The sequence below is a fragment of the Terrapene carolina genome, unplaced genomic scaffold (genome assembly GCF_002925995.2).
Source record: "Terrapene carolina triunguis isolate 2854851 unplaced genomic scaffold, T_m_triunguis-2.0 Scaffold66, whole genome shotgun sequence".
NCBI classification, from domain to species: Eukaryota; Metazoa; Chordata; order Testudines; family Emydidae; genus Terrapene; species Terrapene triunguis.
In genome coordinates this window covers 31847175-31859946 of record NW_020664417.1, presented here as the reverse complement: position 1 = coordinate 31859946, position 12772 = coordinate 31847175, and the positions used below count along the sequence as shown (strand labels likewise).

General features: G+C 40.0%; 1 protein-coding gene across 2 annotated transcripts in view; it reads left to right on the top strand.

Annotated features, from left to right (window-relative positions):
• SPOCK3 (SPARC (osteonectin), cwcv and kazal like domains proteoglycan 3) overlaps positions 1–12772 on the top strand; it is a 403820-nt gene that overhangs the window by 362281 nt on the left and 28767 nt on the right. For both annotated transcript variants that reach the window (XM_026647880.2, XM_026647878.2), the window contains exon 7: positions 3871–3990. In XM_026647880.2, the coding sequence (XP_026503665.1) occupies positions 3871–3990 (120 nt within the window). The remainder of the gene's footprint in view (positions 1–3870; positions 3991–12772) is intronic.

Below are 12772 nucleotides of genomic sequence, written 5' to 3'. Positions count from 1 at the left end.
CATATCTTGAAAACTAGAGCCAATCAACAATTTTAAGCATCATTTTCCTTCTCAGTGACCCAAAATTAGTAAAGTTTGACTACATTTATTTCAGAAGCATTTTGGCTGTAGAGCAGTGTTGTTTGTCTCAAAACATTATTGGCATTTTTTTTCAGTAATCAAAATTCATATGGATTTTATATACTTTTCTTTAAATTGTGTAATACTGAACTGCTCAAAACAACTGAATGTTCAGATAAGTGTTTTACTATCACACCTGTGTGCCACACCTTTATAATACCACATACACCTCTATCCCGATATAACGCAGTCCTTGGGAGCCTAAAAATCTTACTGCGTTATAGATGAAGCCGTGTTATATCGAACTTGCTTTGATCCGCCAGAGGGCGTAGCCCCGCCCCTCCCCTCCGGAGCGCTGCTTTACCGTGTTATATCCGAATTCATGTTATATCGGGCCACGTTATATCGGGGTAGAGGAGTACTGTTTGTGAATTGGCTTTCTCCTACTGCTTTATTGTCAGGAATAGCAAAATCTTCCAAAATATTTTTGGAAAATAGTGAGCAAATTGAAATTGAACTTTCCCAATGGGAAAGTTTAAAAAGGGAGAGAAAATAGGGGAGGGAGGGAGCCTTGTAAAATGACAACAGGAAAAAACATTTTTTGTTATTTCCAAAAAACAAAATGAAATGACACTTTAAGTCAATACGAAACAAAAATGTTCATTTTGAATAATTTTGAAACATCCCCTGGAAAATCAAAATATTTTTCTTGAAATTTCTCATGGGAAAGAATTTGATTTTCCATCCAGTTCTATTATTTAAATTACATGCTTATATGCTAATAGTTGAAGTATGGATTACAGTATTTACTTAAAATGCTGACGTTTTAGTATTGAAATATGAGATCTTGTTACAGCTCTCTCTGCTGAGAAATGAGGAGACCACAGTTTTTTCCATCTAGTGAAGTTCTGCTGTATCTTTCTTGTAAATTTCACATATAAAAGACATCTGCTTTTACTTGACATATTAGAAATGTCATGAACCAAATATACACAGTGCATTTAAATTGGTAATATAGTAAATGTAATTACCTGCAGTGCTTGAGAGCTGACTCCAGTACTATAGCTTTGGGGCATAAAATAGGCAAATGACAGTTTGTAATCAGGTTGTTTTGCATCGCCTTGATTTTTGAAGATGATAATCTATTCCCATTTTACAATAATCCAACTAATTAAAATTAGTAACAAAAATGATTTTTTCATTCTCTTTCTCTATTTTGGGTCCAAATCATCATTTAAAGTTTCAGTATGGAACAACAAAGAAAATTTAAGATCATATCAGGATTTATTTTTCCTGCTCTCAACTCCCCCATAATGCTCCTCAAAATGCGTGTGTGTGTTGAGACATAGAAACAGGATTTGTCATGTTGTCCCCCAAAATGGGCAGTACCACGTGTTTCAGAGAAAGGTGTAAGGAACCGCCCAGTAGGCAAATGTAGGATAATCTGCCCTCCACGTTGTTTTATCCTGATCTCTAACAATGAGAAATTGGTTAAATTCTTGAAGCATAAAGTTTAATACCCCTTCCAAAATTTGTTAGCATTAACTATTCTAACACGGGTAAAAGATGGGGCTGGGGTGGGACAGGACCAGTCTGATGTGTTCACAGCCATCTATACATTTATAGATCCAAAATATTTATTCTCCTCTCACTTCTGCACACTTTCAGTCAGCAGCCGTGCACTACCAACCCCAGGTTACTCAATTTTAGTTCCATTTCGGAGCTGGGAGCCAAGGACATCAAGGAGATGCTGCCTTCTTTTCCCATCTATACTCAATAAGATATAGACTGTACACCTTGGGGGTAGGAGTTGATTAGACACAGAGGCTCACCCAGGCTGCTTTTCTGGAATGAAGGGTACCCCTGGGATCTATGGAGATTGACAGCACCATGGAATTGCTATGTGCACTTTGCTATTGATGCCAAGATTTTATCACTAGTTTTAACATAAGATTTTGTTTAAAAAAAAAAGTGAAAGGAAGTACTAGACTAGTAAAAAATTACAACATCAGGGCTATCCAAAGGAATAGGAGGAGACCAGATTATCTAAAACCCAACGAACTTTAACAGAGTCAGAGCCTTGATACATCAGCACTTGCCTTCCCAAAAACTAGTGACAGGCACCATCATCCACCATGAAAACACTTTGTTTCAAATTCATTCCCCCCAATTTCTTTTTCAAATGACACACACCTGCCATACAGCCAGTGGGGGAAAGGAAGCTCATTTCAATATTTCTAAGCAGCACATCATAAATTAAGGATCTGTATTGTCTGCCACATACATGTTTAAATACTTGTGTTGAACTGTCACCAGCTGGAGGTTTGGCCAAAGCAGATCTTAATTTAAAATATCCTGTGTGATTAATTTATCTATGTGTAATCTTGGCTCAGTAGTCCATTTTCACCCTACTAGAAAGGTCTGGCTGATTTTGAGCTTACTTTACCCACCAATAGGCCAATACCAGAATTGTTTCCTGTTGCATATCGAAGTGTTTCCTGTTACATATTGAGATGAAGAATTCTGATTTTGTGTAAGTTACACAGGAGAGGAGCAAAACATGATTTTATAAGAAGCTCCAGTTTGTTTATAATATATGCAAATATGTGCACAAATTCAACATGAAAGTCATTCATGAGAAAAACTAAAGTCTCAAGAGCTATGTTATGAGCAAAGATGAATAAACAAATATATCAAGTATCAGAGGGGTAGCCGTGTTAGTCTGGATCTGTAAAAAGCAACAGAGAGTCCTGTGGCACCTTTAAGACTAACAGATGTATTGGAGCATAAGCTTTCGTGGGTGAATACCCACTTCGTCAGACGCATGTAACAAATATACAGATACTTGCCCCTGTAGAGATTGTCTTCTTCTCTGACATACTGACATGCTTCAGTTTTACTCTAAAATCAAAAATAAAATGCCCAGCCTGTCATTCATGTAAATAAAATGTATATTAGACTTTACCACCAACTTTCTTGGATTGCAACATAATATACAAAATGCAAATAAAACTAGGGGCTTATGTTTTAACAAATGATTTCTGCTTTGGTCTGGAGTTATACCACTTTGGATTGTGAATTTATCAGCTCTTAAAAAGTAAGTAAGTTTGGGCTTAGTTTGTGGTTGGGTGAAGATCTCCAGGGAAATGAGCCTGGTGACTGGTTATTTAGTAGCTATTTCTTCCTATTGAATCAGTATAAATGAAACTGCTCTAGCTTGGTGTTTTAGAGAATGTTCGGCTATTGAAGGTGTCTTCTTTGGGATATCATGCTAAAGCCAAGGTCTTAGTCACTTGTGGTAATTAGGATCCCATGACACTTTTCTCAAGAGTGTAAGTGGGTTTATTTCCATGTTATGCTATCCTGCCTCCCGCAGTTCTCACCTACCGTTTGTTAGATTTGATGTTCTTCCTCACTCCCTGCCCTAAAGTGAATGCTGTTAAATAGCTGCATGCTCTTCCACAGAAATGGATATATTTCCATGGTGAATGGAGTGATTCCTTTGTGTAGATCTATGTGGATATATAATAGTTTGTAAAGTACTCGGGTATCATCTGGATGAATAGAACTGGATACATGCAAGATATATTGGAAGGTTATTTTTATAAAATTATTTATACTAAAAAAAATCATATTTTGAATGTCTAATTAAATACTGAACATGGAAATGACTAGAGAAAAGGAAACCATAGACCACATGTTGCATTTTCTATTTGTTTCATTTTTCAATTTTTAGCATAATTTGAAAGATTGCATTTAGTTATGTTTCTTTTTACTGCATGATAAAGAACTTTGTCTCTTTTATTTCAGTGTGCAGTGACCTGGAATTCAGGGAGGTTGCAAACAGACTGAGAGACTGGTTCAAGGCACTTCATGAAAGTGGAATCCAAAACAAGAAGACTAGAATTGTACAAAGGCCTGAAAGAAGTAGTAAGATATATCTTCTTTTGATATTTGATATTCTCTTTGCTACTTTTCCACACTTTTGTTTTTCCATTAATGAGACTTCCATTATTCTAGTGAATCTTAAAACTAAGCTTTATACAGCAACCTGAATAGAAACCGTAATCTATGACTTTGAAAAGTTAATTTTCTTATTTCTTCTCAGGGTGTAGAACTGTGCTTTTGTATCGACATCCAACGTTCACCTCAAGTTTCTAAAAAGAACTATTGTTTTGCAAAACAGTGGCTGATGAGAGAGTTATATGAAACCTGTCACTCACAAAGCTATTATTTAGCCCAAGGTTTGATTGCTATTAGTAATACGGCAGAAATGCTTTGCTAGATCATGATAATTCATTGACCTATAAGGAGGGAAAAAGGGAGGAGTAACTGCTCTGCTGAGAGAGCCATTTAGCAACTTACCCTATCATTGGAAAGCTCTGCTGCGTACAATCTTGTAATTATATGTAGCCCATCACCTCTAGTTGGTGTCACAGTGGATGCTGATATAGAAGAACATATGAAAGAGAAGTATGTAAAAGAAGGCAGTTTTCAAGGATACACTTCAAAAGAGGAAGAGTCAGGAGTGATAAAGAAGTGGAAACAGTAGGGGAGGCATTTTGGTTTTAGCTACCTTAAATATTTAAATAGAATTCTTGTTTTAGAAAACATCAACATTTCAACTTACATAATTATCTAAGGGCTTTGTTTAAAATGGCAATTACAGCATGCAGCAGAGCTCTTGACAGTGGTGTCCCACTGTGGCACAGAGTTAAATTAGACTTTGTAAGCATTAAACCTGTACCCTACATTAACATGAAGAGCAAACTCTCTATGAATTTCTCCTATATATATGTTGAATGGAACTTAGCCACTCCTTACTGTTTACTTTGGTCCCTTCACTGTAAGCATTTTTAAACTGTTAAGTTTTTTTCTGCCTTTGTTTGTTCAGCCTGGTGGTGAAGGGAGGAGCTGAGCTAAGCAGGGTGACTTGTGTAACCTCTTTTTCCCTCCCAGCTTACTCAGGAACAGGTACCTGTTCCCAGGGCACCTCATGTCATTAAAAATAATGTTGATCTTGGGGGTCCCAGCTGAGATGGGAAAATAGGTGGGAATCCTCTAGTCACACCTCTGTAATAGTCCTCTTACTTGTATGAATATTGTCCACATGTACACCTGTGGCTGTACCTTGATTGCCTCCAGGAACAAAAAATACAAATAATGGATCTTATTCAGACAATCAACACTCAAAATAGAATCAACACAATTTTACCTAAGCTATCCTAACAACATACAATGGAAAATGCAACAGATGAATAAGGTGAAACTGTTATAATTGTATCAAGTCAGTAGGTGGCTCTGCAATAGGTCAGCTAATGGCTGCAGCTTTCAGCAGCAACATAAACCTAACCAATGATCTTAGTATTCTACATGGATCCACCCGAACCCTGAGTGTGCATTCTCCCTTAAGTGCTGGGCCCTCCCTTCCATTAGTGCACTGGGCAAGATGGAGTTCAGGACAGCTATCTGTACATCTAGCAAAGGCACTCCAGATAAAACAGAAAAGTCCACGTGAGACGGTTTTGTATTGCAACCGGCATAGAATGCACAGTACTAGCTGATAGTAACAATTGTTATCTATTGGAGAATAGTAACCCCTGATTCTTGCCATACAATAAGTTCCCCTTCTTTTCTTCTTAGACATAATGTAGCCATACCAAGACTTAGCAGTCTCTCTTCAACCCAGAGAGCATAGCCCAGGGGATAGTCACTCTTTTCTCAATTGTCCGTAAACCAAATTCACACCAGCTGTGCAACGACAGTTTCTGGCTTCCGCTCTTAGTGGATCAGTGGGGAGAAGGAGGCCATGAGCTGTGGCCCAGCACTAGCAAGTTGTCAACTGTAGTGCAATCTTAACCCTGACCATGTATCTTCAACCCCAGCAACTCAACACAGGGCTCCATCACAACTTTTCCTTACCCAAACTCCAAAAAGGAGCAGTAGCTCTGTTTCAGCTCCTTTCCCTGATATGGAATCCATGGCCACTAAATCCAGCTTCAGAGGGTGCACGCCACTGCACCATGGGATTTGTAGTCCTTCAAAGCCAGCATACAGTACACAGACATCTGTGTAATGAGAATACCTCTAATAGGGATGAAAGGCTCCTCAAGTTAGGGCCTATACTTGGTATAAAATGTCACTTTGTAGGAGAAATTGAGAGACGCTAACAGGAGAGCTTTGGCAGGAGTTTAGAGGAGGAGTGTGAGAGGCTTTCCTTTCAGCTTCAGCTCTACATGCAATTTCAAGATGGCCAGAGGTTGAATAGTGGTGGTGAACTGAAATGGATGTGCCATGTTTTCTTTCCTCCCTGAAGCGACTTCCTGTCCAGGAAGTACAAGTTGATGGATGTGCTGAAGGAGAAGATTCTTGGATTGGAGAGACAGGTAGAAACACTCCTGAGAAGCTGAGAAGTTCCTAGATAGCTAGATTCAGGAAACATCAGTACTCCAGGTTCAAGGAAGAAAGGAGCTGGCCACCAAGGAGTTGGAAAGAGGAAGTCAAAGAGGAGGACTGGCAGTTCATAACCACCATGGCAAAAGGTCATAGTGCCATTCTGCACAGCTGGAGATAGACAACCATAGGCAGGCTAGGGTCTCCAGAGAAAAAAGGACCAGGAGGAATTCCACACAACTACAAGTTTCCAGTTGGTACCAGATCCTCAGTGTGTAAACTGTGGGAGATACTTCTCAAGATCCAGCTCTCCAAGGGAATGAAGAGATATATGGGACACAATGTGGATGGCAGCTTGGCCTAATCTGTAAGAAAATCAGTTTTGTCCACAAAGAGTTCTCCAACTGTTCAAGGAAGACAGATGCTCCGTGTTGGGGATTCGATACTCAAATGTATCAAAATAACATTCTGCAAAGAAAAGATGGACAAAGTGTGCTGCCTTCCTTGTGCTTGCCAAGACACAAGACATCATTCTAAGATTGGATAGGCTTTTTAAGTCAACATAAAAGGATCTGTTGGTGATGACTCATATCAGCACTAAGAATGCTGTGTCACAGGATATCTTGCAGATAGTAGATGACTTATCCAAATGATTTTCTCTGTGATCCTTCCTATTCCAAAAGTGAAGGTAGACAGAAGGTAGAAGATTCTGGAAGCGAACCACTGGCTAGGTAAGGGGTGAGGAGTTTTGGCTTTGTGGAACATTGATCCACCTTGTATGAAGAGAGGGGGCTATGTAGTTTGGATGACCTCCACTTCAATAGAAGGAATTCCTGGGGACAGGCTGGCTAGAATAGTCAGGAGGGCATTAACCTTGTATCAAAAGGGGAGGGAAAATATGAGCACTCAACACAAAACTAAGATGTTGAGAACAAAATTAATCAAGGAACTAATGAGCGTGAAGAGAAGAAACTCTGTACACTAGTGCTAGGAGTCTAGGTAACAAACAAGAGGAAATGGAATTGCTCATTTATGAGCATACATTCACTCTAGTTGGTATTGCTGAAACCTGGTAGGATGATTCACTCAACTGGAATGTTAAAATAAATGGCTATAACTTATACAGGGCAAAAGGGGAGGGGAGAATGACAAGCTATGTCAAAAATTGCATTACCTGTTTCCAAGTTACTGATAATTCAGAAGAAAATGATCTTGAATGCTTATGGATCTATGCATGACAGATAAAACACAAGATGGGGTATTAGTTGGTCTACCACAGAACACCAAATCACAGTAGAGAATAGGATGACCAGTTCCTTACTCACCTATCTATAATGTGTAGGAAAAAATGTTGTGTGATCAATTTGAGTGACATATGCTGAAGATCTCAAGCTACCAGTACTAAAACACCCTTGGAATTTCTAAATATTACAGATTAAAGCTTCCTAACTTAAAGAGTGTTGCATCCAAGATAGGGGAATTGTATATTATACTTTACTTTGATAGATAAAGAGGAACTGATCACAGAACTAAAAATTAATTGTAATTTAGATACAAGTGATTGTACCTTGAGCACATTTATAATGTACAAACCAAACAAAATCCAGACCAGTGTTGCATATACTTGGTCCCTTAAAAGGGGAAAGCTGAAAACAATTATGAGCCAAATCAGCTGGGAGGAAGAATTTAATCAGAAAAATCTAAATAATTATTTGGAATTGTTTAAGAACACTTTATTCAATGCCTAGAAAGCCACAATCCCACAATTGAGGAAGGAGACTGTTCTGGTTAAAAATAAGACTTGGTTTAGAGGGGAAGTGAAGGCAGTTAGAGGGGAAGATGATAGTAATGAATATAAATTATAAGCTAGGAAACATAAAAAAATCGATAAGGGAAGCACAAGAGAAATCTATGTCCAGTAAAGTTAAGGAGAATAAGAAGGAGGTTTCTTTAGTATATTAGAAACAAAAAACATTCTAACAATGTAATTGATCCATGGCTACATAGAAATGGTAGAATTACCAATAATAATGCAGAAAAGGCAAAAGTATTCAATAAATATTTCTGTTCTGTATTTGGGGGAGAAACACATGATGTAGTCATATCATATGACAACACTCTTTCTATTCCACTAATATCTCAGGAAGATGTTAAACAGCAGCTACAAAAATTGACCTTTTTATATCAGCAGGTCTGGACAACTGGCATCCAAGAGTTCTGAAAGCTTCCTGAAGAGCTCGCTGGACCATAAATGTTGATTTTCAATAAGTCTTGGAACACTGGGGAAGTTCCAGAAGACTGGAAGAAAGCTAATGTGGTGCCAATATTTAAAAAGGGCAAATGGGATGACCTGGGTAATTATAGGTCTGTTAGTCTGACATCAATCCTGAGCAAGATAATGGTGTGACTGATACGGGACTCAATTAATAAAGAATTAAAGAAGACAATATAATTAATGCCAATCAACATGGGTTTATGGAAAATAAACTTGATATCTTTCTTGACAAGATTATAAGTGTGATTGATAAAGGTAATAGTGCTGATGACTTAGACTTCTGTAAGGCATTTGATTTCATAGTGCATTTTGATTTAAAAAACTATAAAGGATATACCATTAATATGGAACACTTGAAATGGATTAAAAACTGACTGATAGACCTCAAAATGTAATTGTAAATGGAGAATCATCATTGAAATTGTTATGTTAATAGTGTGGTCTTGCAAGGATCAGTTCTTGGCCCCATGCAATTTAACATTTTTATTAATGACCTGGAAGAAACTATAAAATCATCACTGATAAATTTTGTAGATGACACAAAAATTGGGGGAGAGGTACATAATGAAGAGGACAGGTCACTGATAAAGAGCAATCTGCATCACTCGATAAGCTGGGCAAAAGCAAAAAATATGCATTTTAATATGGTGAAATGTGGATGTATACATGTACATATGTAACCATACTTACATGATTGGAGACTCTATCCTGGGAACCAGTGACTGAAAAATATTTACTAAATATAAGACAGGAGATCTACATTACACACTTCACCTCTCTACAAAGGAAAAAGGACCGTAAGCTGTCTAAAATCCTACCTGGCACATGGGGCCACAACAGGGGTACCCCTAACCCACCCAGCAATATCGTCAATTTATCCAGCTACACACTCAACCCAGCAGAAGAGTCTATCCTATCTCGGGGACTCTCTTTTTGCCCCAGCACCCCCACGAACATGATACAGTTCTGCGGTGATCTGGAAGCCTACTTTCGCCGCCTCCGACTCAAAGAATACTTTCAAGATAACACTGAACAACGCACTGATACACAGATACCCTCCCACCAACAACACAGGAAGAAGAACTCCACATGGACTCCTCCTGAGGGTCGAAATGACAGTCTGGACCTATACATAGAATGCTTCCGCCGACGTGCACAGGCAGAAATTGTGGAAAAACAACATCGCTTGCCTCATAACCTAAGTCGTGCAGAACGCAATGCCATCCACAGCCTCAGAAACCACCCTGACATTATCATCAAAGAGGCTGATAAAGGAGGTGCTGTTGTCATCATGAACAGGTCTGACTACCAGAAGGAGGCTGCCAGACAACTCTCCAATACCAAATTCTACAGGCCACTTTCCTCAGATCCCACTGAGGAATACACTAAGAAACTGCACCATCTACTCAGGACACTCCCTACACTAACACAGGAACAAATCAACATACCCTTAGAGCCCCGACCGGGGTTATTCTGTCTACTACCCAAGATCCACAAACCTGGAAATCCTGGATGCCACATCATCTCGGGCATTGGCACTCTCACTGAAGGACTGTCTGGATATGTGGACTCCCTACTCAAACCCTACGCCACCAGCACTCCCAGCTATCTCCGTGACACCACAGATTTCCTGAGAAAACTACAATGCATTGGTGACCTCCCAGAAAACACCATCCTAGCCACCATGGATGTAGAGGCTCTCTACACAAACATCCCACACACAGATGGAATACAAGCTGTCAGGAACAGTATCCCTGATGATGACACAGCACAACTTATTGCTGAGCTCTGTGACTTTATCCTCACACACAATTATTTCAAATTTGGTGACAATATATACCTCCAGACCAGTGGCACCGCTATGGGCACCCGCATGGCCCCACAATATGCCAACATCTTTATGGCTGACCTGGAACAACGCTTCCTCAGCTCTCGTCCACTCACGCCCCTTCTCTACCTACGCTACATTGATGACATCTTCATCATCTGGACCCAGGGGAAGGAGACCCTGGAAGAATTCCACCATGATTTCAACAGCTTCCACCCCACCATCAACCTCAGCCTGGACCAATCTACATGGGAGGTCCACTTCCTGGACACCACAGTACAAATAAGCAATGGCCACGTTAACACCACCCTATATCGAAAACCCACCGACCGCTATGCCTACCTTCATGCCTCCAGCTTCCACCACGGACACACCACACGATCCATCGTCTACAGCCAAGCACTGAGGTACAACCGCATCTGCTCCAACCGCTCAGACAGAGACCAACACCTACAAGATCTTCACCAAGCATTCTCAAAACTACGATACCCACACAAGGAAATAGAGAAACAAATCAACAGAGCCAGACGTGTACCCAGAAGCCTCCTGCTACAAGACAGGCCCAAAAAAGAAACAAACAGAACTCCACTGGCCATCACCTACAGTCCTCAGCTTAAACCTCTCCAACGCATCATCAGTGATCTACAACCCATCCTGGACAATGATCCCTCACTTTCAGAGACCTTGGGAGGCAGGCCAGTCCTCGCCCACAGACAACCCGCCAACCTTAAGCATATTCTCACCAGCAACCACGCACCGCACCATAACAACTCTAACTCAGGAACCAACCCATGCAACAAACCTCGATGCCAACTCTGCCCACATATCTACACCAGCAACACCATCACAGGACCTAACCAGATCAGCTACAACATCACCAGCTCATTCATCTGCACGTCCACCAATGTTATATATGCCATCATGTGCCAGCAATGCCCCTCTGCTATGTACATTGGCCAAACCGGACAGTCACTACGCAAGAGGATAAATGGACACAAGTCAGATATCAGGAATGGCAATATACAAAAACCTGTAGGAGAACACTTCAACCTCCCTGGCCACACAATAGCAGATGTTAAGGTAGCCATCTTACAGCAAAAAAAACTTCAGGACCAGACTCCAAAGAGAAACTGCTGAGCTCCTGTTCATTTGCAAATTTGACACCATCAGATCAGGATTAAACAAAGACTGTGAATGGCTATCCAACTACAGAAGCAGTTTCTCCTCCCTTGGTGTTCACACCTCTACTGCTAGCAGAGCACCTCACCCTCCCTGATTGAACTAACCTCGTTATCTCCATACTGATTTATACCTGCCTCTGGAGATTTCCATTACTTGCATCTGAAGAAGTGAGGTTCTTACCCACGAAAGCTTATGCTCCCAATACTTCTGTTAGTCTTAAAGGTGCCACAGGACCCTCTGTTGCTTTTGAAAAATATTTCGGGGTTGTGGTGGATAATTAGTTCAATGTGAGCTCCCAATGTGATGCTGTGGCCAAAATAACTAAAGCGATCCTTGAATGCATAAACCAGGGACTCTCGAGTTGGAGTAGAGAGGTTATTTTATATTTGTCACTTGTGCAATTATGGCTGGAATACTCTGTGCAGTTCTGGTGTTCACAATTCAAGAAGGATGTTATTAAATTGGAGAGGGTTCAGAGAAGAGCCACAAGAATGATTAAGGGATTAGAAAACATTTCTTATACTGGTTTCAGAGTAGCAGCCGTGTTAGTCTGTATCCGCAAAAAGAACAGGAGTACTTGTGGCACCTTAGAGACTAACAAATTTATTAGAGCATAAGCTTTCGTGGGCTACAACCCACTTCTTCGGATGCATATTGAGTGAAACATATATTGAGGAGATATATATACACACATACAGAGAGCATGAACAGGTGGGAGTTGTCTTACCAACTCTGAGAGGCCAATTAAGTAAGAGAAAAAAAACTTTTGAAGTGATAATCAAGATAGCCAAGTACAGACAGTTTGATAAGAAGCAAGTGTGAGAATACTTACAAGGGGAGATAGATTCAATGTTTGTAATGGCTCAGCCATTCCCAATCCCTATTTAACCCTGAGTTGATTGTGTCTAGTTTGCATATCAATTCCAGCTCAGCAGTCTCTCGTTGGAGTCTGTTTTTGAAGTTTTTCTGTTTTAAGATAGCCACTCGCAGGTCTGTCATAGAATGGCCAGACAGGTTAAAGTGTTCTCCCACTG